The sequence below is a fragment of the Mus caroli genome, unplaced genomic scaffold (genome assembly GCF_978045245.1).
Source record: "Mus caroli unplaced genomic scaffold, Mus_caroli_1 scaffold_12, whole genome shotgun sequence".
Taxonomy (NCBI): domain Eukaryota; kingdom Metazoa; phylum Chordata; class Mammalia; order Rodentia; family Muridae; genus Mus; species Mus caroli.
The window spans coordinates 55,517,511-55,541,043 of record NW_028227267.1 but is presented as its reverse complement, the minus strand read 5'-3'; the positions used below and the strand labels follow the sequence as shown (position 1 = coordinate 55,541,043).

Here is a 23,533-nt window from a genome sequence, read left to right as displayed (position 1 = left end):
TGAATTTGTATACAGTATTTTGTTTTGTTTTTCGTGCATACTGTATTTTTAACTTGGTACATTTACCATTTACTTTCTGGTTTCAATCAATATAAATTCATTATGGGGATGAACAGTGCAACTAAAAATAGTTACAAGCCTAAAGGTCAAAATGACCAATGCTTTTGGTGACAGTCATCAGTGAGATCTTAACACTTTAAAGACCTGTCTTATACCTCAATTTTCACATGCTCTAACCTTTATCTCAAACCTTTCTGCAAATTAAGAAGACCACTGGCATAGCAAGGAGGAATTTAGACTTTTCTCCCACCACTGCTATCAGCTAATTTAGAGATAAACACACTTTCCTTTACCAAACTGTTTCTTAATTCTTTTGAAAACAGGAAAATTAAGTCAGTGGGTTTATGGACCAGTAACAGTAATGCAAACTGTGATCACCAACTCATACTCAAGTAGGACTAGTCACCCTTTCTGTTCGAGAAAAATTTAGTATGGGCTGTGACTTTAAAAAGTAAAGACAGACCCTGGTTATCACAGACAAGGAGAAGGCAGAGAAGCTGAAGCAGTCCCTACCCCCAGGTTTGGCAGTGAAGGAGCTGAAATGAACCAGACCTCTGCATGTGACTATTAAAAACCCTGGAAAGTAAGAGAGAGAGAGAGAGAGAGAGAGAGAGAGAGAGAGAGAGAGAGAGAGAGAAAGAAAAAATAAGTAAAGTAAGAAAGTCAATTTTTTGTGTGTGTACTGTTTGTGTTTGGTTCGTTCTGTCACAAAATATCCCCCTCCTTTATTGTCGACTCAGCGGAATCACCAATTAACCTTGAATAACTTAAAGTTATTCAACCTCACCAATTAACCTTGAATAACTTAAAGTTATTCAACCTTGAAAGAAACTAAAAAGTGAAGATACTGGTGTTAAGTCTCAGGTTCTTATGTTTATCAAAACTGTTAAAAGTTAATCACAAAATATTTGTCTCTAACAGGCTAGATTTTCAGATCTGGCAGCTTCTTTCAAATTAAAAAAAAAAAAATGAATGCTTTCTACTTCCTTTTCTACTTTTTTTTTCCCCAAGAGAAAACTGGAAAGAGGAAAGTACAGTGCCTTGCTCTTCCCAAACTCCAACACCCTCCTTAAATAATACCCTGTTCCCTAAAGCCAGCCGGCATAGCATGGCAGATCCCGAAATGTACAAAGCTGTCATGGCTTTCTTGTTTGGTTGGTTTTGACTAGGTGCAGAAAACATATTCGACATGTGTAAAATTTAATGTGAAGCTTCACAATTTTGTTTCCAAATGTCAACTTTAATTGCATAGATGTATTCATTTGAGTTGTATTGTTTTGGGGTTTGGTTAATTTTGATCTGTTTTTTTAAAAATTTATTTGCAAACGCTTTTTTTTAAATCAAGTTTATAATGTTAAAAATACGTAAAGAGAAATTTACAAAAAAAAAAAAAACCAAAAAATTAACACCTTTGAAAAGGGGTAAGGGTGTGGCGCTCCTGTGGCTGAAAGATCCGGTCTGCCTGAGCTAGCTTGAAGTGAATTTAGAGCATGGCAAACACTAGTTTACTTCCCGTTTCTCCTTTTGATTTTATTTTAGTTCTCATTTTTTAAAAGTCATTGAATGAATGCTGGCGGCATGCTTATGAATAAAACTACTCTCACACAACCTGCTGTCCATGTATGCCAAAGAATGAACTCTCGAGAAGGGCAAAGGCTCAGCAGTCGGTCCCTGGCAATTGACAAAAAAAGAAAAGTTCTCTATCGACCCGGAGGCCAGTGGTCGAGACAGCCCCCTCTCCCTTCCACGACTGGCTTTCCCGTGTTGAATCCTACAGCCAGCCTCCTTTAATCAAGACAGGGGTCGGCGGTGTTCGCGCCACAAACACTGCTGAGAAACTCTCGGGAACCAAGGGATCAGGGTTAAGACAGGAAAGCAAAGCCTGCGCCAGACTCTAATGACCAGCAGAGCCAAGCCGGGGCCACCGCCACCACGCCTGCCTCCCAAACACAGGGAAGAGACTCCGGGAGAGAAGAATCCCCTGCTAGTTAAGTCGCCCCGTCGCCCCCAACACTCCTGTCATCCCCAGGACTCTCCTTCCACACACACACTTCCAGAGCCGGAAAAGGCTCGCCGCAGCCACACACCTACCGCGGGCAGAGAGCGCTGCGCCACCACTCCAGCGAAGTGCCTCGCTCGGCTGCGGAGAACCCGATTGGCCGTAGCAGTCCGCGCGAGACAAACCGAGAGAGTCGCCGACCAATCAGGAGGCCGCGCGCTCCGCCCGGCGCCGCGGGGCCGCGGAAACCGTGTGGCGCTCCCGTGGGGCTGGTGTCTCCCCGGCTGAGGTGAAGCCGCCTCGGGACTGCAGGCTCTGGTGCGGGCAGTGCAGGGCGCGCGGGGTGCCAGGCCGCCTCAACCCGCTGTCTCAGTAGCGGGGGTGGCCGGGGCTCTCAGCCGCGTTTTCCGCTCCGTCTTGCGGCGCTCACTTTCGTGGCTGGTGATTTCTGAGTAATTTGGCTCTCATGGGCTGTAGATAGCGGAGCACAGAATAGATCTTCAGGACACTGGTCCATTCCACAGGTAAGGTTACATTGGCCATGAACAAATGAAATTATTTATCAGTTGAACTTGATTGGTGTCTTCGAAGCGACGGACTGACTCACAGTCCAAGATCAATAAAGTCACTGCAGAAAGGGATATGATTGACAGATCCTATGATTGGCATGTAGTAACTTATGGCTCTCTGCATGTTAGTGAAGAAAACCAAAGTGGAGGATTAATTTACGTTTAGTCTTAGATTTGGTAAACAGACCATTAGCTCTTCCAACTACGCTAACACGTACGATAGGACATGTTTCTATTCTTCACCAGAAGCCGTTTTGCCATTATTGTGTGGTTTAACATAGGGACACATGGAATAATTAAAAATGTGCCTGACCCCTGACTAACACTCCGATTATGTCATGCCTATCAAAGAACCAGGGAGATAGTGGTATCTTAGTCTTTTTAGTTTCTCTTTCCCCCAAGTAAAAAGGAAACTTAGATCTAAATGAAGTTGGCTGTACGTTTGGCCAGATGAAAGTTTGAGACTGGCAAAGAACCAAATTTAAATAAAATTCTCCTGGCAAGCTGGGAGATGGTGGCTGGGGAGGAAGAGGCAGAGAGGCAGAGGCTAGCGGATCTCAGAGTTCTCTCCGGACTGAGTTCCAGGAAAGCCAGGGTTACCCAGAGAAACGTTGTCTCAAAATACAAAACATACAAATAAATAAAAAGTACACTAACAGTGAAATATTAGTCTTGTCTTTGGAAGATAAGCTTTAAATTTTCTTAACTTTTTTTGGCATTTTTTTTTCTTGTGTAAATTAGCTTCCAAGCTACACTGGTGAGAGCTTTTTCTTTAGTTGCTCTTTGCTATGTGGAAGTCCAGCCTAGTAGACCAGGATGGCTTTGAGCTACTGGTCCTCCTGTCCCCACCTGCCCTTTCCTGAGGTGTCAGGCTGTGAGTGAGTGTACTGAGGTGGAAGTTACTAGAATCATCTTGGAAGGCAGCTTGGCAATGTCTCTTTGTGGCACTTGGATATCTGTAGTATTAATTTTACAGTGGAAAGGTTGCCTGGCTGAAGTACAGTGTATGGCTTATGTTTCCCTTTTAACTATTTGCATTTCTGGTGAGTCTCATTGCCAATGTGATACATACTTCTTTTTGGCTCACAGATTTACAAGTTTCTAAGAATATTTTGGTGTTCTGAAGCATATCACAGTTAGTGATATATGTCAAGCATATTCTGGGCTGAAACCATAGCCCATTCAGAATACTTGCCTTGTTTGTGCAAAGCCCTGGTTTAGAATCTGAGCACTATATAAGTCCAGTGTGGTGGCACATGCAATTGATCCCAGTACCTAGGAGGCAGAGGCAAAAGGATCAGAAGTTTAAGGCTATACTCAGTGTCATAGCCAGTTCAAGGCGAGCCTTTCTCAAAAGGAAAAAGAGAAAAATTGTACTCCACTTGGTACTCAGTGGACAACAGAGTGCTTTCCTGTTTTGAGGAATTCTTGGTCATTATCACCTCATTTCTTTATTTTCCCCATAAATTACTAGGTGTGATTTTCTAGGGTTCTAAGTGGCTTTTCCCATGAGTCTGGTGTGTTATTTTCACCTAATCCATGTATTTGAAGAACAGTTTTTATATCCGTGATCCCTAATTGGTTATTTTTTCAGAATTGAACCTTTCTTTAGCCCTACAAGGATCTAATATATTCAAATTTATTTTAAAATATGAATTCTCTTAAGCCCAATCCCAGTTTAGTGTGCTTGGTACATCTTATCCACAGTGCAACCTTCTCCATGTATTTCAGAACTCACCTCCCCTTGGGGGTTTCCTGCCATCCTTTTGTGTTATGATGTTCCTTGGCATTATCTTGAGTTTCATTTCCTCATAGAGACCTCACAGACTGTCTGTTGGGAGTTCCCTTTTAGTTTTAAACATGATTGTATACAGTGTTTTAAAGCCTTCTCACATTGCTGGGCAGTGGTGGCCCACACCTTTAATCCCAGCACTTGGGAGGCAAGAGGCAGGCAGATTTTTGAGTTCAAGGCCAGCCTGATCTATAGAGTGAGTTCCAGGACAGCCAGGGCTATATAGGGAAATCCTGTCTTGAAAAACAAAAACAAAACAAAACAACAAAAAAAGCCTTGTAACACCCTTCAAGCTTATGATGTGGAAAAGACAGAAAAATTTACCAGATATTGACTAACACTTTTATAATTCAAAAAAATTTTACTACTGCCATCACTAGATATATATCCTAAGGAAATATCAGAAAAATGCACAAAATGTTTATTCAAGCATTATGTATAACAACTAAAAAATATACAAAACTTTATAATGACAATAATTTTTAAAATGTATTAAAACCTTCAATGTGTGAATTATTGTCCAAAGTATATAATTTAGCCATTTACTTAAATAACGATAGTAGTAATTGGGCAGAAAGTAGAATATATTATTGTGAGCATGGAAAAAGCATATATACTAAAATCTAAAAATTTTAAATTATACACTAAGAGGATAATTGCTGCCATTTATGAAGTCTTTCCTATGTGTCAAATATCAAAGTGATAATCTCATCCTCATAACAGCATATGAGACAATTGCCATTATTATTCCTATTCTTAAAAGTTTCTATGATAGATTAAGATAAAGTGGATAGTTTGTTGGTTGGTAATGCAAGTTTTAACATATTAAATATAGATGATAGGATCATGAGCTATTCTTTTCTGTACTTGTCCTAATTTTGATGTTCTGTAGATTTTTCCAGTTAATGTATATTTTTTCATAATGCTTTATATTATTTTTAAAGATGAAGTTGTTTTCTTTGTAAATATGCACTGTCCTTTGTTTTCACTGCAGAGTGTTTCATGCATTTGTGGACCAAAACATGGGATGAACTTTAATTTTAAAAAGACATTGTCAGTAGTCCTGATCCGGTTTTCAACCTGGCCTTGAAGAAGATGCTGTGCCTGTTTTTCTTGGACTAGTAGTCGTTCTGAAAGTCTATTCAAATACTAAAGACTATTAGGAAGTGGCCTAACAAGATACTCTCTTTGGGGACTACAGATTTCATAGAGACTGCAGTTGGAGCCCACTTATTCTCCAATCAAGGTGGTTTTGATTAACTTCATTTTGAAGAATTTTATATAAGCAACACCAAAAGATGGAAGAAAAAAATGGTGGGTCAAATAACTCATTTTTAAACATTGTATTTAAATGTTTCTATACATTTATTCTAAATTGCTGAATTTCAGTGTATTTCACTCTCTATGATTTCTTTTTCTTCTTCCCACACCATTGGGTGTGTGGGGAGCCAGCACAGCCTGGAATGGTTTGAAGTGAGTGGGGCACAGAGTTGGAGGTGGAGGTAGCTGTGAAGACTGGTGTTCTCTGGCTTTCTAGCTCTCCATGTAGACTGAATGCTTGCTGACACCTCTCACAAATCCTAAAATCGTTCTTGTTATTCTGTGGTTAAAAACTCCTGGCTTGGGTGTCTAACCCCTGTGGCCTAGCAGCAGGGAATTAATTAAAAATATTTATTGCTATTGTTCCTTTCTCAGGAGAAGCAGCCAGAAGCCTCTCTAGCGAGGCTGGTTGACTCTTTGTGAACCAGAGAGGAAGAAAGGAAAAGAACCAAAATCTTTTACACAGACAGAATGCACAGAAACATATACATTCATACACACATTTACATTTTCATTTATACATTAACACATTCACATTTTTGTTGGGCCTAACAACTTGTCTTACATACTCCGCAAGTATTCATGCATGCTTACACACACACACACACACACACACACACACACACACACATACATATGTATATATCTACATATAGCCAAGCTATCCAACTAACAACTTTATTTCTTTTCTCTGGCCTTTTTATACCTTCTTAGACAAAATGTTCTTTAGAAAATTACCTCAGAGATGTTACATAAAATGGGAGTTACAGAAGGAAGTTGATATTAAGTTCAAAGTAGTGTCTCATCATCATATGCTCATTAAAAGTTCAAAGTAACAGTTTTTACATGGCTTTACCTTATCATAGTGCACACCTGTAGCTTCATCCTTGTATGTAAATGTTTTCCTTGAACACAAAACTGTCCCAAGTCTATTTCTCTTTTTAGTGTGATTGTGAAAGCTCATTGTATTTCTTATCGTACAGCCTTTTCTTACCATTCTGAGAAGTGGGCACATTCTATTCTTGATTCTACTTTATTACAGCTTTCTAGTAAAGCAACTAAGACCATCTATTGAAACTTTCTACCTAAAATTATGTGAACAAATCAAGAATTCTTTAGAATCATTAATTCATCTAAACAGCATTTATATTAATTTAATAATGACAGGAAAAGCATATCAGCTTCAAGAAGCAATCCTGAGACGAGGTCTCTTTGGAACCTTGCCATCAAGCTCACCTGTCGAAGACCATGCAAAAAACAGTGGGCTACCTCCAGGAAGGCCACCTGCTAGCTTTAGCTTATCCTAAATGGTTCCTGACATTGGTGTGTGTGGTATATATACACATATGTGTGCAGATGTCTAAGCTAGTAGATTTCAGATGTCAGGAATGGATATATTCCTATTTCTGTCCACCCCCAACCCCCTTTTTTGAGACAAGCCTTCCCATTAAACCTGGTGCTGAGTGGCCAGTGAGCTCAAGGGGTTCACCTGTCTCACCTTCCCCAGCACTTGGACTACCGATGCACAATGCCATGCCTGGCTTTTGACATGGTGCTGGGGGTCTAAACTTTGGTCCTCATGATTGTATAGCAGACCCTTTCTGGACTGAGCCGTCTCTCTAGCCACAATGTCTTGTAGTTTAAATGAGTCTTTAGGTCCCTTATTTAGTGACCATTTGTAAAATAATGGTTTCATGAATTATGGTTATCTCCCATATGATGACACTTTTCATCATAGAGTGTACAAAAATTACCTTCGTATTTTTTACTAATATCTATTAATGATTTTACTAATATCTATTAACCTTGGTTAATGATTGAGAAATTTTCAGGCTTGCCACAGTAAATTCAAGGTTTCTAAAATTGTAACTTTTCACCTAGTGACTTTTAAGTTTATTATTAGTCATAGGGTTACTTTGTTCATTTTCAAGAAAATCTGTGCTTAATATCCAAAACTGAAAAGCTATAGTTTTATCTGAGATTTAAAAAAAAAATTCTCTATTTTGAAGAAAAACTAGTTTAGCATTTTACCATGATTAGTCAAGCATTTGTTTTTTTTCTTGAGACAGCTACTGTGTTATAATGACTGTACAAATGGCTGTAATTTATTTACTTGTTTGGTTGGAGGGATTATGTATGTGTTCATGTGGGGACTAGAGATCAACCTTGGGTATTATTCCTCCAGTACTACCCATCTTATTTTTTTATTTTATTTTATTTTATGAAGAGTCTCTCATTATCTTGTAGTGCTCCTCCTCTGGATTAAAATGTATACCACCACCCCTACCTTTTGTTGAGCATGATTCTAGAAATTGAATTCAGCTCCTTATGCAGGCACTTTACTGACTGAGCTAGCTCCTCAGACTTCATCAAGGATGTTCTTAAAGTAAAAATGATAGCAAAGATCAGAGTGACAGTTTTAGGGCAGTGCCATTATCTTGGTTTGTGACAAGATATCAGAAGTTATGTGTTGTCATGCAATACCTTTGTGCTATCAGTTAACATCTTCAAACAGTAAAGGCAAGTGCCTTGCTGTTATTTTTAGTGTATGTATATGATGTTGGGGATAAACCCCCAAGCTTTCCACCTAGTAAGCCAACGTTCTATCGCTGAGCTACTCCTCAGACCAGCTGAGTATTACTTTAAAAATAGTTAGATCTTATATGTTCCCTAAAGGATTCTCAAAGTGCTCCCTACACCATTTTGCTGATTATAGACCCAGAGATCTCTTAGAGATCCTCCAGGCATGTCCAGCATTTTGACACTGCAACATAGAATCATCTACAAAATTCACACTTGAGAACACTATAGTTGAGTTACACAACAACAGAAAAACTCAAAAAAAAAAAAAAATCCAAGACATAATCACTCAGGGCGATCTGTTGCAGTAATGGAAACCCTAACTAAGTTTACTTACTACATGATGGTGAGCCATAGTCACTGCAAATTTGGGGCCCATCTGTCAGGCAGCCCTGTGTCCTGAAGCTTCAGTAGATGGTGAGCATTGCTGCACTTAGTGAGTAGCTTATAATTAATTTATTGAAAGAATCAGATCACTATGATTCCTGAGTATTTCTTTTTTGACAAAGACAGTACTGGCTTGTTTTGTGTAAGATAAGGTAGAGTCAGCAGAGAGAAGGGAGCCTCAGTTGAGGAAATGCCCATGAGATCCAGTTGTAAGACATTTTCTCTATTAGACATCAATGGGAGAAGGCCCAGCCCACAGTGGGTGGTGCCATTTCTTGTCTGAAGTGCTGGCTTCTATAAGAAAGCAAGCTGAGCAAGCCAAGTGAAGCAAGTCAGCAAGCAGTGCTTGCTTCTGAATCAGCTACTACTGTATCCAGGAACCATGTTTCAGTTCCTGTCCTGACCTCCTCAGTAGTGAACAGCAGTGTGGAAGTATAAGCTAAATAAACCCTTTACTCCCCAACTGGCTTTTGTTCCTCGTGATTCCTTGCAGTAATAGAAACCCTAACTAGGACAGGCTTTTTCAAGCTTTCTAGCATAGTGATATTTATCTTCTTTATAAAGTTCTTATACTTCTTTCATTGTGGATATGTTCTTGCAATAGTTAATACTTAGTTGAATGAGAAATACATTTAGTACTTGCTTATATTACTTGTAGAGATCTTTTTGAAATATACTCAACTATTTACAGTTTTAGATTATTATTGCTTCTTGGTCTTTTAGTTAAGGTCAAGTGTAGAACTTGTTCTTATCACCTAATAGATTATAGCTGAACATTCACACATTTCACAAATAAGTAAAGATCACAAGCAAAAAAAAAAAATCTGCAAACCGGGTGTGGTGGCACACGCCTTTAATCCCAGCAGAGGCAGAGGCAGGCGGATGTCTGAGTTCGAGGCCAGCCTGGTCTACAAAGTGAGTTCCAGGACAGCCAGGACTATACAGAGAAACCCTGTCTCGAAAAACAAAAGCAAACAACAACAACAAAAAAACAAAACAAACAAAAAAAACCCTGCAATTGTTTAAAATGCAGTCATTTATACAGGATTTTATATTTACAGTGAAGTGAAAGTCACTCATGTTCCTCCGTGATTCGTTGATTTAGTCTCTAGGCCAAGATGTTGGGAATAAAGTCAGTATGATGTAATAAGGATGCTTGAAGGAACAATACCTGTATTTAAACCCAGAACAAATATATGTGAGCTGCTTAGTTACATCCATTGTTATATATGTAGACAATTTCAATGTTTTCTTTGATTGGCTTTGTTTTCTTAAAAGTTTATTAATTTGTGTGTGGTATTAGGAATTGAATCCATTTCCCAGTTATTGTTCAGTATGCTTCACTGAGCATAGCCTAAACTTCTGTTTTCTTAAATTGTATTGCCATAGTCTCTTTATTAATCAGTTCTAAGACTTAGTATCTACTCTCACTTTTTGTTTCAAGTATTTCCTTTCAGAATAATTCGATGAAAACATGTTGGCTTTTCTAGTAATATTCCACTTGATACACAATCAAACACACCAGTGGATTTTGATCAATGCCTTTGGGCATCACTACCTCTGTTCTCAGGCCATGACAAACTTGTATATAATTCCAGAAAATGTTGATGCTACAAAAGCTATTTTTATTTTTTCTAATTTTTTTCTTAAATTTTTAATTGTAATTATTTATAAGGAACATATAATATGTGAATGCAAGTATACATTGGATAATGCTCAGGTTTGGGTATATCTTCTCTTTAAAACTGGGATCCAATAAGTTTTTTATTTTATTTTTCAAATATTTATTATTTCATTTTGATGGAAAACTTTTTTTAAAAGTCCTCTTAGAGCTTTTAAAAACACAGTGTATAACCTGTAGTCACCCTGTTCTACTGGAGAATACCAGAACTCCTTTTTAACTGTAACTTGGTACCTGCTGACCAACCTCTCCTCATCCCTCCCACTGTCCCCTACCTGTGAATAACCACTGTTCTGTTTTTAGCTTCTATAAGATCAGCTGTCTCATAACTAGCATGAGTTTGAACATGCCCTTCTCAACTTTTTGTCTCTGACTCTCTTTACTTTACATAATACCCTTCAGTTTTCCTCTTATGGCTAAAAAGTATCCATTGTACATATATACTTTATTTTCTTTAAAAGCAGTTTGTAAATATTTCTAAATCTTCCCATTTGATTATCTACCTCTAATATGGGTAAGTCCCTAATATAGAGCCTTTCATGTAAAAAGGAATGTGACTTAATTTCATTTCCCTAATACTATTGATTTACATATAAGCTCATAGTGTCTTTTGTTTTCCATTTGAAAATCTTCTAGAAAAGCTTTGAGTAAGATATTAGTTTACTGTATACAAAAAATGATGGCCCTCAATTTGTGTAAATTCTGCATTAAAAAAACAAACAAAACAAAAACAAGTAAAGTTAATATAAAAGACTTTAAATTTTATTTTGTCTATATTTGGGGTGGGGGGAGACAACACACACACACACACACACATATACACAGATAGAGAACAAACATAAGTGCAGTTCTGTGGAAACCAGAGGCATCAGATTGCCAATCTCCCTGGAGCTGGAGTTGTGAACTGCCTAACATTAGCAATGGGAGTCAAACTCAGGTTCTCTGAATGAGTAGTATGTACTCTTAACCACTGTAATATTGTTAGACATTTGGTTATTTCAGTGGCCATTGAGATATTTCATTCTGAAATGATCTACTTCTACATATAATAGAGGTTGTATCCTGGAAATGCTAAAGATGCATGTTATCTATTACGCATGCCCTACTATGATTCTGACCTGGAATAATTCTTCCCTTTTTTCCAGTTAAGAAATAAGTGTCGTTAAAGTTTTTTCCTTTTATTTTTTTTTTTAACATAGGTTGTCTTGTAACATATGCTGGCCTTGAACTCACAGTGTAGCCCCAGATCTTGAAATTTATCTTCCTATTATTCCCAAGTGCTGGAATTATAGGATGTTCTACCACATGAAGTTTTATACAGAATTGAACATAATAAAATTTCAGGGCTTCATCAATGGGACACAAGTACTCTATCAACTAAGCCACACCCCCAGCACCAGTTTCTGATAGATTTTTAAATTTAGCAGCAATATGTGAGACACTTGGGTCTTACTCTTGATGTCTACATCTTTGTAAGGAAATATGATCCAAATCTTTTTTCCTCAATGAAAGTGTTAGACCAATTGAATCTTAATTTTTGTTTAGAAATGATAGTTTATTTCTGTAACTTATACCTTAAGGAAATTGGTGCATTTTTATTAAACTCTTAGGTGATGCAAAGACTTTCTGGATGGAGCTACAAGATGATGGTAAAGTTGACTTAATGTTTGAGAAAACACAAAATGTCCTACATTCACTGAAACAGAAGATAAAGGATGGGTCTGCCACAAATGGAGGTATGAAAAATGAAGATTTCTGACACTTTCTACTAATGCTATATACTGGAAATGCAGTATAATGCTACTGTTGTTTATTATAGATAATAAATAAATGCTTTTCTAAGGCCCTAATGTGAATTTTATCTGCTTTATGTATTATAAACTTGCATTCCCCATATGTGATGGCTTGTATATGCTTGGCTCCGGGAGTGACACAATTAGGAGGTATGGCCTTGTTGGAAGAAATGTCACATGGGGGTAGGCTTTGAGACCTACCTTCTAGCTTCCTGGAAGACAGTCTGCTCCTGGCTTCCTTTGGTTGAAGATGTAGAACTCTTAGCAACTCCAGTGCCATGTCTGCCTAGATGCTTCTGTCTTTCCTGCTATGATGCTAATGGACTGAGCCTTTGAACCAGTAAGCCAGCCCCAATTAAATATTGTCCTTTATAAGAGCTGCCTTGGTCATGGTGTCTTTTCACAGCAATGGAAACCCTAACTAAGATAGAAGTTTGTACTGGGGTATTACTGTGATAGGCCTGACCGTGCTTTTGTTTGGAGGAATGTAGATTTTGGGATTTTGGAAAGCAGTGGAATGCTTTAAGTGGGGCTTAATGGGCCATATTAGTAGAAGCATGAAAGACAGTGTTCCTGAGTGTGTTTTGAACTGTGGGGACCAGCTCAAGAGGTTTCAGAAGAGAAGACTAAGTATGTGGCCTACAGACCAGTTTTTGTGATATTTTGGTGAAGAATGTGGCTGCTTTTTTGCCATTGTCTAAAGAGTCTTGACTTAGGTTAACGTGAAGAGATGTAGACTAATTACTTTGACAAAGGAAGTCTCAAAACAGCCTGGTATAAATTCTGTTGTATAGTTACTAAAGTTCATTCTTCTAAGAGCATTTTAATGAAAAATAGCAAGCATAGAAAGGAAAAATACAAATACATGGTTCAAAGAGTAAATGAACACGAGGAATGAAGCTAAATCCTGTGTTCAAGGATATTAAATGGAATTAAAGGAGTGGTGACCTTTGGGCAAGATCTCACCTGCTAAACTTCTGCTTTTGAAGTTGAAGAAGAGATATAGTTATATCTAAGCATTATTATGACCTGGTTATTGTTTTCATTTTTACTTTTAATCTGAAATGAAGTACAATCCAGAAATGGAGAGCATAACTGTCATCCAGGTCTTGAAGCTGGAAGACACAGCTTTTGATCCTGATCTTAAGGAATAGTGGCTATGAAAAGCTTAGTACCAGGTATGATGGTGTACACCTTTAATCCCAGGAGACAGAGGCAAGCAGATCTCTGAGTTTAAGGCCAGTCTGGTACAGAGCAAGTTCCAAGACAACCAAGTTTAGGCAGTGAAGAAGTTGGAAAACAGAAAGCTGGTAATAGAATAAGGATGCCATGTTTCAGCTCCAGTAAGCTGCAGAAATAAGCAGCTTTGGTCATGTGGCTCTGGCTTTAGAATCAAGACTAGAAGGAGACTACTGGGACAATTGGTGATGCTGGTTAGCTAGAGCTAAGAAATTAGCAGTGATTAAGCAGAGACCAGCATCACTGAGGGGAAGTATTTTCTGAAAGCACAAAGAAACTGTATCCCAGAGATAGCCAACAGCTCTCGTGTTGCAGCTGTACGTAGTAATGTGTAAGAATCGCCCAGGTAGTACTGGCTTTGAGTGCCTGAGGGTTCATGGAGAGCAGGTGAGGTTTGGAACTGTGAGAGGCCAGGGAGGGACATTTGTGAAAGTGCAGCCTCATTTGCAGTTGACAGCCCAGGACTGAGGGGTCATGTAAAGAAGTTGAGGCTTGGCACCATAAAGGGTGCCTATGAGAGGCTGTTGATGAAGCCTAGTTGCAATGAAAAACCCCAGCATGCTAGAAATGTCAGGCCCATGGGATGACCACCAAGAACATCAACAGCAATGGAGTGGAGTCAACCAGAGCCTAAAGTACTACTACAGAGGGCAGAGCTGCAGATGTGACTTAGACCCTTAGGAGGAGCCCAGAAGATTATGTGTGGATCCCAGACATAGGAACAAGAAGCTTTAAAGTTGAAATTGCCTTGGATACCCAAAGATGTTACAGATGCCAGAGCTGTGCAAAGCCTGCTGAGGAAATCTGCTAGCAGGGAGTGGAACCAGTTCAAGAGAAAGAAGTGTGTTGCAGTCAACAAAGCAGAAAGGAGTGGGGATCTGAAGAATACTTTGACATCACACACAGAGATACAGAGTTTGGAGTTTGCCTAGTTAGTTTTTGGTCTTGCTTTTGTCCAGGATCTCCTATCCGTGTCCTTTTGGAATGGTAATATATATCCTGTGGTATTGGAGATATGTGATCTGCTTTTTTATTTTGATTTTATAAGGGATTACAGTTCAGCTATTGGATGAATCTCAGAAGAGACTTTGAACTTTAAAACATTGTTGAGACTGTGATAGGCTATGGGAACTTTTGAAGTTAGATTAAATGTATTTTTTTATTATGCTGTAGCTAGGTATGGCCCCCATAGACTCACATGTTTTAACAAGCATATGGGGCCAGGGAGTAGAATGTGGTGGTTTGAATATGCTTGGCCCAGGAAGTGGCATGTGACATGTGGCCTTGATGGAGGAAGTGTGTCACTGTTGGGTGGACTTTCAGACCTTCCTCCTTGCTTCCTGGATGACAATCTGCTCCTGGCTTCCTTTGGCTGAAGATGTAGAACTCTAAGCTCCTCCAGTACCATGCCTACCTAGACACTGCTGTGCTTCCTGCCATGATGATAATGGACTGAACCTATGAACCTATAAGCCAGCCCCAATTAAATACTGTCCTTTATAAGAGCTGCCTTGGTCATGGTATCTCTTCACAGCAATGGAATCCCTAACTAAGACACTATACATCTTATAAAAGTAAACCTGAGCTTTGCAAATGATAGTTACTGATGATCCCCTTCACCATGTGTAGCCTAGAACTCTTAAGCACTGGCCTTGAGCACTCTTCCTTCTTTAGCCTCTGTTGGAGCTGAAAACAGGCTACGATTTCCTCCTTTGTTTATACTTTTTCCTTTTATACCTTCATACCTGAACTGGAGGGGAGGAATGTTACATAAGTAATACCTACTTCTTGTATAATTTTGGCATAAATAGGAAAATCCAACAGCATTTTGTTTACTCCATCTAAACAACTGGTGTATATATGACTCATTAGTGGTAGAAGTCATGATCAGCATGTGTAAAGCCCTACCTAGGTTCTATCCCACCACACAACAGCATAAAAATTTCCTACTTCAAACAGAACTTAATATACTAGTTTTGAAAGCAAAATTTTAGGGTTTTGTTTTTCTGTGTGTTTTCAACCCTAGTTGTTTAGAACTTGAGGCTCTAAATTTATGATCTCCCTCTAGCTCATTAGGATACAGGCTTGTAAAGCAAAAATGTTCCCAACTGTTAATACTTTTGGTTGCTCTCACTAGGTAGTCTGTAGCCTTGATGTTGTGAAAACCAGAAGATGGGTGGGGACTTGCAGTGGGAGGGGTTGTTGTTTTTATCTTTGTTTGTTTACAGTTTTGTTTAAAAGTGGGAAGAGAAGAATTCTTGTTTCTCTGCCTACTCTGAAACAGGGTTATAATTGTGTGGGAGAGATGAGGTAAAGCCAGCAAATAATGTATATGTAGTTTTAGCTGAGGCATGGGTTCCTCCTGTCACTCACTGCCAGAGGCTTTCTCTCAGCATGGAGTTTCTGCTATACTATGCTAATGACATTTCAGACTCTCGTGATCATGTATTAGTTTTTTTTCTTCTTTAAGAAACTTGTAAAAAATTTAGAGATTGTTTCTCAAACTTTCTTGAGTGAGCTAGATGTAAGTTTGAATACAGCTCTCAGTTTTAGTAATAGCTGACTTCCTGGCCTCATTTCCTTGGTCTCTGTCACTGATGATCATAGGCTCTTTCCAGGGAGGTGGAAAGATTCAATGTCAGTTGTTTCGTATTGGAGTTGGTAACCTGAATGGAAGTGATGATGATTGTGTTTGTTTCTCTCTCCTCTCTCTCTCTCCCCCCTCTCCCCTCTCTCCCTCTTTCCCTCTCTTCCCTCTCTTCCTCTCTTCCTTCTCTTCCTCTCTCCCTCTCCTCTCTCCTCTCCCCTCTCTCTCTCTCCCCTCTCCCCTCTCTCCCCTCTCCCCTCTCTCCCTCTCTCCCTCTCTCCCTCTCTCCCTCTCTCCCTCTCTTCCCTGTCTCCCTCTCCTCTCTCCTCTGCTCCTCCTCCTCCTCCTTCTTCTTCTTCCTCTCTCTCTCCTCTCTCTCTCTCCAGACTATGCCCAAGCAATGAATCTAGTAAATGAAGCCACTCTGAGTAACACTCAAACACTGGAAAAGGGTATGTTCATTACTTATTCCAATCCTGGTATTCCTTGCTCTTTCCTTGCCAGCCGTAATCTGTCAGGTTAATTAAAGGTAACTTGAGACGACACAGAAGATCCATATTGCTAAGTATTATGAACCACAGTTTCCTTCATGAAAAGTCCTCCCCCTCCTACAAAGCACCATGTCTTTTCTTCATAAAACATCATGCAAAGAGGGCAAATAGAATTCTAAGAGTCTAAAGCATTGTAAACCTGTTTTCTATAAAGAGCACTGTGAGGAAGGTACAGTCCATTATAGATGAGTTGATGAACTTTTTTTTTAGCTTGGTTTGAAAATGGTTTAAAAAGATCAAAGATAACAAAGAAAAATTATTTATAGGACTTCTGATAGCAAATGTGTATTTTCTGTAGCAAGCAAGTTTCCACTTTAAAAAATATGGCTCCCTGTGAGGTATGACATATTAAGCAGTCAGTACCCCAAGAAATGTACTTGAAATGTCAATCAAACCTTTGGCCTCTGTTATTTCTGGCTGACTTGAGATCAATGGCTAGAGATTAGGGGTTCTCATCATACCCACCATAGGTGTAATAATTTGCTGGAGAGCTAGTTCAGTGGTTAAGATTGTTTTCTGCTTTTTGAGAGGACCCAAGTTCAATTCCCAGCACTCATGTTGGGCACCTTACATTCACCTGTAACTCAACCTCCAGGGCCTCTGACACCCCTTTCTGGCCTCTGTGAGCACCTGCAATAATGTGCACGGAACTCCTCCATGTCATAAAATAACAAAAATCTCTTTAAAATATTTTGATGCAATAGCTTAAGAAACTGGAGGAAATTATTTCATCCTCTTAACAGTTTATTATGAAACGAATAAGATACAAATTAGTAGCTTGGTGAAGCAGCATGTGCGAGACGGGAACCTGAATGCTGGTACTCCAGTCTCAAGTTTGGGGAGTATGCCACCCTCATAATACATAAATGTTTTCATCAACCTAAAAACCTCTGGCACCCCTCCCCCATTATTTAGGGCACTTGTGGAGATCTCATTGCATAGGCATGAATGCATTAATATTGGCCACTGGTGATTGACTCACTCTCCTGTCTCTCTTGCTTCCTGAACTTTGTTCATCTGAAAATTCCAAGCCTGTAATTAAGCTTTGGTTTTTCAAACAGTGGAATAGCCACCATGTTGAAGCTCTCTAGGGATTCTAGTTAGTAGTCGTCTTGGTAGCAATTTAGACTATTATCACCCTGGAGGTTCAAAGCCCTTAGAAGTAAGATGGTGCTCTCCCCCTGACACTCGGGAGATTACAAGGATTTTAATAATTTGATATGGATCTAGGGCAGACCAAATATATATTTCTTGTTATGCCACAAATACTAAGACTAGAAAAGATAGTTTGAAGTTATTTTATCAGTATTATCATTCCATACATTTTAATGTATTGTAACTGAGCCTTATGTGTTGAAAGTGTATTTATCAAACTTTCATTTATATTGTTAGATATCCTCAATAAACTTTGCTATCAAAATTTGGAGACTTAAAGTTTTTAGTGCTATCACCAGTGTATTTTGAATAGTGTTTTTCTCATTATTCTTAATTTCAGTGCTAATGTGTATTTTTACAATAGGTTCTCCAAAAAAAAAAAAAAAAAAAATCTTTCCTTTCGAAGTATTCTCCAGTAACATTTAAGATTACAAGGAAAGAAACTTTTTTTTCTGTGTCTGGGGTTGTGGACTATAAATTAGACTCAGAGGTGTCCAGTTGTATCGATTCAGTGTACATACACTTATCATAGAAGTGAATAATCATCGTAGCAGTGAGTTTTGATTACTAGGGTAAACTAAGGCAGAGGGCACTTCTAGACAAACAGATGGATTCTTAGAAGAGAGTGGAAGAACAGAGAAGCAGATGTAACTTTTGAAAGGAAAATAGATGTGATATAGACATTGAAATAGTGTCTGCATTGGCATGGTGCTGACATCCATCCTTCCTATATTGAAACTTCTGGAAGAGGACCTTATAATTTTTTTCTTCCCTTTTTTCTTTTTCTTTTTAAGGATCCGTTTTTAAACAGTTAAGAGGAGAGAAAGCCTTTTCCTGCATTTGTTGATTTTCAAATATTTCAGTTCAACAATCCTTTTGCTACTGTAACACCTCTGCACAGTTTCAGAATGAACACACCCTTCGGGGATTACAGTTTTGTGGGGGGGAGGGGAGTGGTAACAAGAAATAAATCCTAAGAAATAATTCTTTTCCTCTCTAAAATAACTTATTTTCAACTCATTGGAATTTTTTGTTTGGAGTCATTAGCAACAGAAATGATATGTCATGATTTTATATTTTATATAGTCTATCCACCTGAATTGCAACAATTTTATGAAGAAAAAATATATCTATTTGCTAGTATAGAAAAACAAAAGGGTTTGGTGTTAAGGTCAAAACAAGGCCTTGGAAATCCAGTCTGTACTCCCTAGATACTGATTAACACTAATTACCTTTCCTTCCCTTGCTTAGTTACAACTGCAATTACTTCTTGTTTTCCCATATGAAATAACAAAGGAAAGAATAGAATTGAAGGTAAAAAGATAAGGAAATAATTAGGCAAGTTTATCAAAAGGGGTAATCCAATGCATTGAGCCCTGCCTCCTCCAGCACATAGTTAGAGCAGTGAGGAAGCAGAAGATACCTAAGCCTTTAAAGGCCTGCAAACACCGTGCCACTTGTTTATAAAATATAGGCACAACTACAACTACTTTAAATAACTAATTTTTGATTAAATTGATATCAAACTCATTCTTGGGAGCAGTTTTTCCAAAGCTTTTAAATTTATATTGAATTGTTTCCTTAATACTTTTGAAAATATTGGCAATCTTATGGCCGAGTCTCAAACTTTTAGTATCTTTGGAAATTTTAGTGTTCCATTTGGGCAGAATTTCTAGTCGGTGAGGATATTATTGATTATTTTAGTGAATTATTTCTAACTTTGTATTTCTGTGGCTCCTGTTTGTACTTTTCCCTGTAGATCATAGACCTGTGACTCAGAGTGAACAGGAAAACAAATCAAGTGCACTTCCCTCTGCAGCGTATGACAACTCCTCTCCTAAGGGCTGTGCTATTCTGTATGTATATGTTATCTGTGTTAATGCTCCCTCAATGTGCTGTTTACTGAACATCCCTAAGTAACTAACTCCTTTTATAAAATTTACCTTACGATGTCTGTGTTTATTAGTCAACTGAAATCTTCCAAATCAACTTTGAGGATATTTGGAATATTAAAATGGCCTCCAGTGTCAGCTCAGTGTTGACATCAACCTGTAAAATAGCAAATATGAGGAGAAGCTTTGTCTGGCCCCTTCTCCTCTGCCACTGAGTTCAGTGAGCTTTCCTGAGCTTTCAAGAGACTTACACAAGAGTAAATCTGATACCCGCCGAACCTTCAAACGCTGGTCAAATTCCTAACTTGTTGCTCTAATCTTTTTCCTTTCAGCTAAAATTAAACTGGGCCTTTAAAAGTTGTCAAGAAAAAAATATTTTTTTCTGTTTTACTTTCATATCGTTTTGGCCATTGTAGATATAAACTGTTACATGTAATTTGCATTTATAAACAGCAGAGCTATCTTGTTGGGTTTTGTTTGGTTTAGTTTTTCAGACAAGGTCTTACTAGGTAGCTGAGACTGGCTGTGACCTGTGACCCCAGCCTCCCAGTTGAGATGTCAGTGAAGCTTGAGTATCAAAACAATTTAATATGCTCATACAGAAACCTAAGCCCATGCTTTTATAAGTCCCCTGCCTGTGGCTCACAAAACTTTGGTTTTAATTAGAAGTGATAATCCAATATACAGCATAAAATCTCATTAGTTTTAGAACACAAACCCAACCATTCTAATATATAAGATGTTTTACAAAACTGGCTGCCCGTAACCTTAGAAGATTATATTGTAGGTAGAGAATTAGTTTTTACAATAAATTATAAATGTTTTAAAGTCATTGTGCTAGTTTGTTTGGTTTTTTAGAGTACAAAGACTAAATATATACTGTGTACTCAAGGAATCACTGGGATGCAGGCTTTTTTTTTTTTAAAGATGAATTTATTTATTTTATTTGAGTATTCTTTCTGCAGATACACATGCATGCTAGATAAGAGCATCAGATCACGTTATAGATGGTTGAGAGCCACCATGTGGTTTCTGGGAATTGAGCTCAGGACCTCTGGAAGAGCAGCCAGTGTTCTTACCTGCTGAGCCATCTCTCCAGCCCTATGCTAGTTGGTTTTTGCCCACTTACACAAACCTAGACATGTCTGGGAAAAGGGAATCTTAATCGAGAAAATGTGGCCATATGATTGGCAAACCTGTAGGGCATTTACTTAAGGATTGATGTGAGTGGTGCTATCTCTGGGCAGGTGGTCCAGGGTTGTACAAGAAAGAAAAATGAGCAAGCCCTGAGAAGTAAACCAGAAAGTAGCTTCCACCATGGCCTCTATTTCAAGTTCCTGCCTGATTTCCTTCAGTGATGAACTGTGAGCTGAGACTTGCAAGCTAAAATAAACCCTTTTCTCCCTGAGTTGCTTTTATCCTTGGTGTTTTATCACAGCACAAGAAACCCTAAGACAGTCATGATATATGTCATGGAAACACATAGATATCTGATCTTTATTATCTTTAGATGTTAGGCTCTTCTTATTATTTATTTTCCTTTTTTAGAGGCAGGGTCTCATGTAACCCACACAGGTCTTGAAATTGCTTTGATGCTAAGGATAACCTTACTCCTCCCTCTTTTCCTCCCCACATACTATGATTACAGGAGCCCACCACTTAAAATGTAGGTTCTGTTCTTATAGTTCATTCTGTTATGAACCGAAAGTCCAACTTCATCTTGACTTTTTTTTTCCTTTGCGGTGGTGTTTTCTTTTTTTTTTTTTTTTTTTAGTTTTTCGAGACAGGGTTTCTCTGTATAGCCCTGGCTGTCCTGGAACTCACTTTGTAGACCAGGCTGGCCTCGAACTCAGAAATCCGCCTGCCTCTGCCTCCCGAGTGCTGGGATTAAAGGCGTGCGCCACCACGCCCGGCGCGGTGGTGTTTTCTTGAGACACTCTGTAGCCCAGGTTTGTCTTGATTCTTGGGATCTTCCTGCCTTAATCTCTCAAGGACTTGACTAAGAGGCATGGGTTTTGGAATTTATTTTGATATATTAAAAAGACCTAGCTTGAATTATACAAATAAAATAACAACTATTCTAGACGTTCTTAATTAGTCCTTCTTTACTTTTTAAACTTCTGACTTAATCATACCCGTGTTCTTAATAAATATAGGTTACAAAATGCTCTCAAATGTGATTTTTGAAACAATATTAACAGCTTTACAGTTTTACACACTTGTCACAGCAAATCCTCTCTCTCCATTTCTCCTTTTAAACATATTCTGAATATTCTTTGATTTATACTGATGCTCCCCACTCCAATTGTTTTTGTTCCCCAAAGGTGTGGTTTTCACATCTTTGAGAAAGATCATTTTGAGTTCGAAGAAATACAGAGGAAACTGGAAGGGATAGAAAATTCTTGCGTGTTAGCTCCTCTTAATGGTCCTCTGAGACTGTGGAAGGAGGATAGCAGTGTATGTGCCCATCATCAGGCACTTCACATCCTCCTGGTAGTGTGGAGCTTTCTCAGGAAGAATTTGGTGTTTGTTCAGCTGCTGGTTGGTTTGTTCTGGTCTTTTTTTCCCCTTTCTTCCTTCCTTCCTATCTTTGTTTCTTTCTTTTTGTTGTGGTTTTCCTTTTCTTTCTTTTTTTTTTTTTTCTTTTGGACATCTGACCCAAGACCTCATGCATGCTAAGATGCATTATATCCCTGAGCTACAACACTGATCTGTTGGGATTTTTAAAAGAAAGCCTTATGCTCACTAAACTATGCCAAAGTTTAGTTATCTTCTAATGCAGAGGTGTAGATAATCTTGTTTGCTGAGACTCCTGTAGTTCTCAAAGAGGCATTTGGGTTTTTATAAGAAAATATATTCTTGTATGTGTTTGATTTTTTTTTTTTAATTAATCAAGTTTAGTTTTTTTTTTTTTTTCCAAGTTTAGTTTTTTAAATGTGGATTCCTGGTGACTAGAAATTTCTCTTAAAGGGATATAAGAATAATCAGTAACTTGGCAAAGGATTTATGTCTGAGGATGTTCATCAAAACACTAACAGAGAGACAAACTGGAAATAGATCCAATAAACAATAGAACATGTGCCAACAGTTGATAGTATATCATTTACCCATTAGACTGGGAACCAGGAACTTCCTTGATGAAATCGTGTACTTGGCCAGTTGAAGGAGCTTGCCCCCTAAGGAAAAAATTGGCAATATTAACAAAACCTGGTTTACAGTATTATAGTATGGTTAGCTAGCAGGAATGGCAGGAATAGCAATACACCATGAAGTTGCCACTCCCAGCACTGTTCATCTAGTGGAAGTTCCATGTCTTTCAGTGTCTATTGCGTACTAAAATAGAGGTGTTTAGGGTTTTTTGAGACAAAAGTAAATAAATACTTTAAAATAAATAGTAAATACCTCTTTTAATGTATAACAGATACTTAATAAAAATAAAGCTTACCTTCTTTGAGGAAGTTTGAAAACTGGCTTCAAAGTACAAGAATTTTTTTTCAGATTTTTTCCCCCTTAAATTGAATACCAGTCCCATTTCCTTTTGGCAGTTCTCAGAATGTGTTTTACTGACAACTGTCTTCCATATTGTAGGAGGGGAAATCAGTTAAAAAATTGTTAGATACAGGAACTGTAAAGAATTAACCATTTTGTCAGCTAGCCTTAGTTTTGCTAGGCAGAGACTTAACAAATCACACATGAAGAAATGTGTTCTCAGCCCTTAAACAAGTCCAGGCTCTCCATGTGCTATCAAAGCCTCTTAGACAGTGACAGCTATAATTAGACTTCCTAGAATGGTCTTAATTACATCTGACCTTTAAATGCCTCCAGAGTATATAAAGTGTTTCAGAGTCTACGTTATCTTACTCCTGCCCAAGAAAATACAGTAATTGTCACCTTAGTGTGCAGTGTTTTTAAAAATGAAGTTAACCTA

The 23,533-nt window shown here is 38.3% G+C and overlaps 2 protein-coding genes across 3 annotated transcripts in view; one reads left to right on the top strand and one right to left on the bottom strand.

Moving 5' to 3' along the window:
- Positions 1-2,206, bottom strand: part of Cab39l (calcium binding protein 39 like) — a 97,281-nt gene extending 95,075 nt beyond the window's left edge. The window contains exon 1 of the mRNA XM_021181258.3: positions 2,152-2,206. The gene's annotated coding sequence lies outside the window, so the exon portion shown is untranslated. The remainder of the gene's footprint in view (positions 1-2,151) is intronic.
- A 102-nt stretch (positions 2,207-2,308) lies between these two features.
- Setdb2 (SET domain bifurcated histone lysine methyltransferase 2) overlaps positions 2,309-23,533 on the top strand; it is a 40,501-nt gene continuing 19,276 nt past the window's right edge. Inside the window, exons 1-5 of one of the 2 annotated variants that reach the window (XM_021181369.3) lie at positions 2,309-2,583; positions 5,415-5,734; positions 11,999-12,124; positions 16,394-16,459; positions 19,473-19,569. In XM_021181369.3, the coding sequence (XP_021037028.3) occupies positions 5,719-5,734; positions 11,999-12,124; positions 16,394-16,459; positions 19,473-19,569 (305 nt within the window). In that variant the 5' untranslated portion in view covers positions 2,309-2,583; positions 5,415-5,718. The remainder of the gene's footprint in view (positions 2,584-5,414; positions 5,735-11,998; positions 12,125-16,393; positions 16,460-19,472; positions 19,570-23,533) is intronic. The other variant, XM_085828698.1, reaches the window with a different exon arrangement.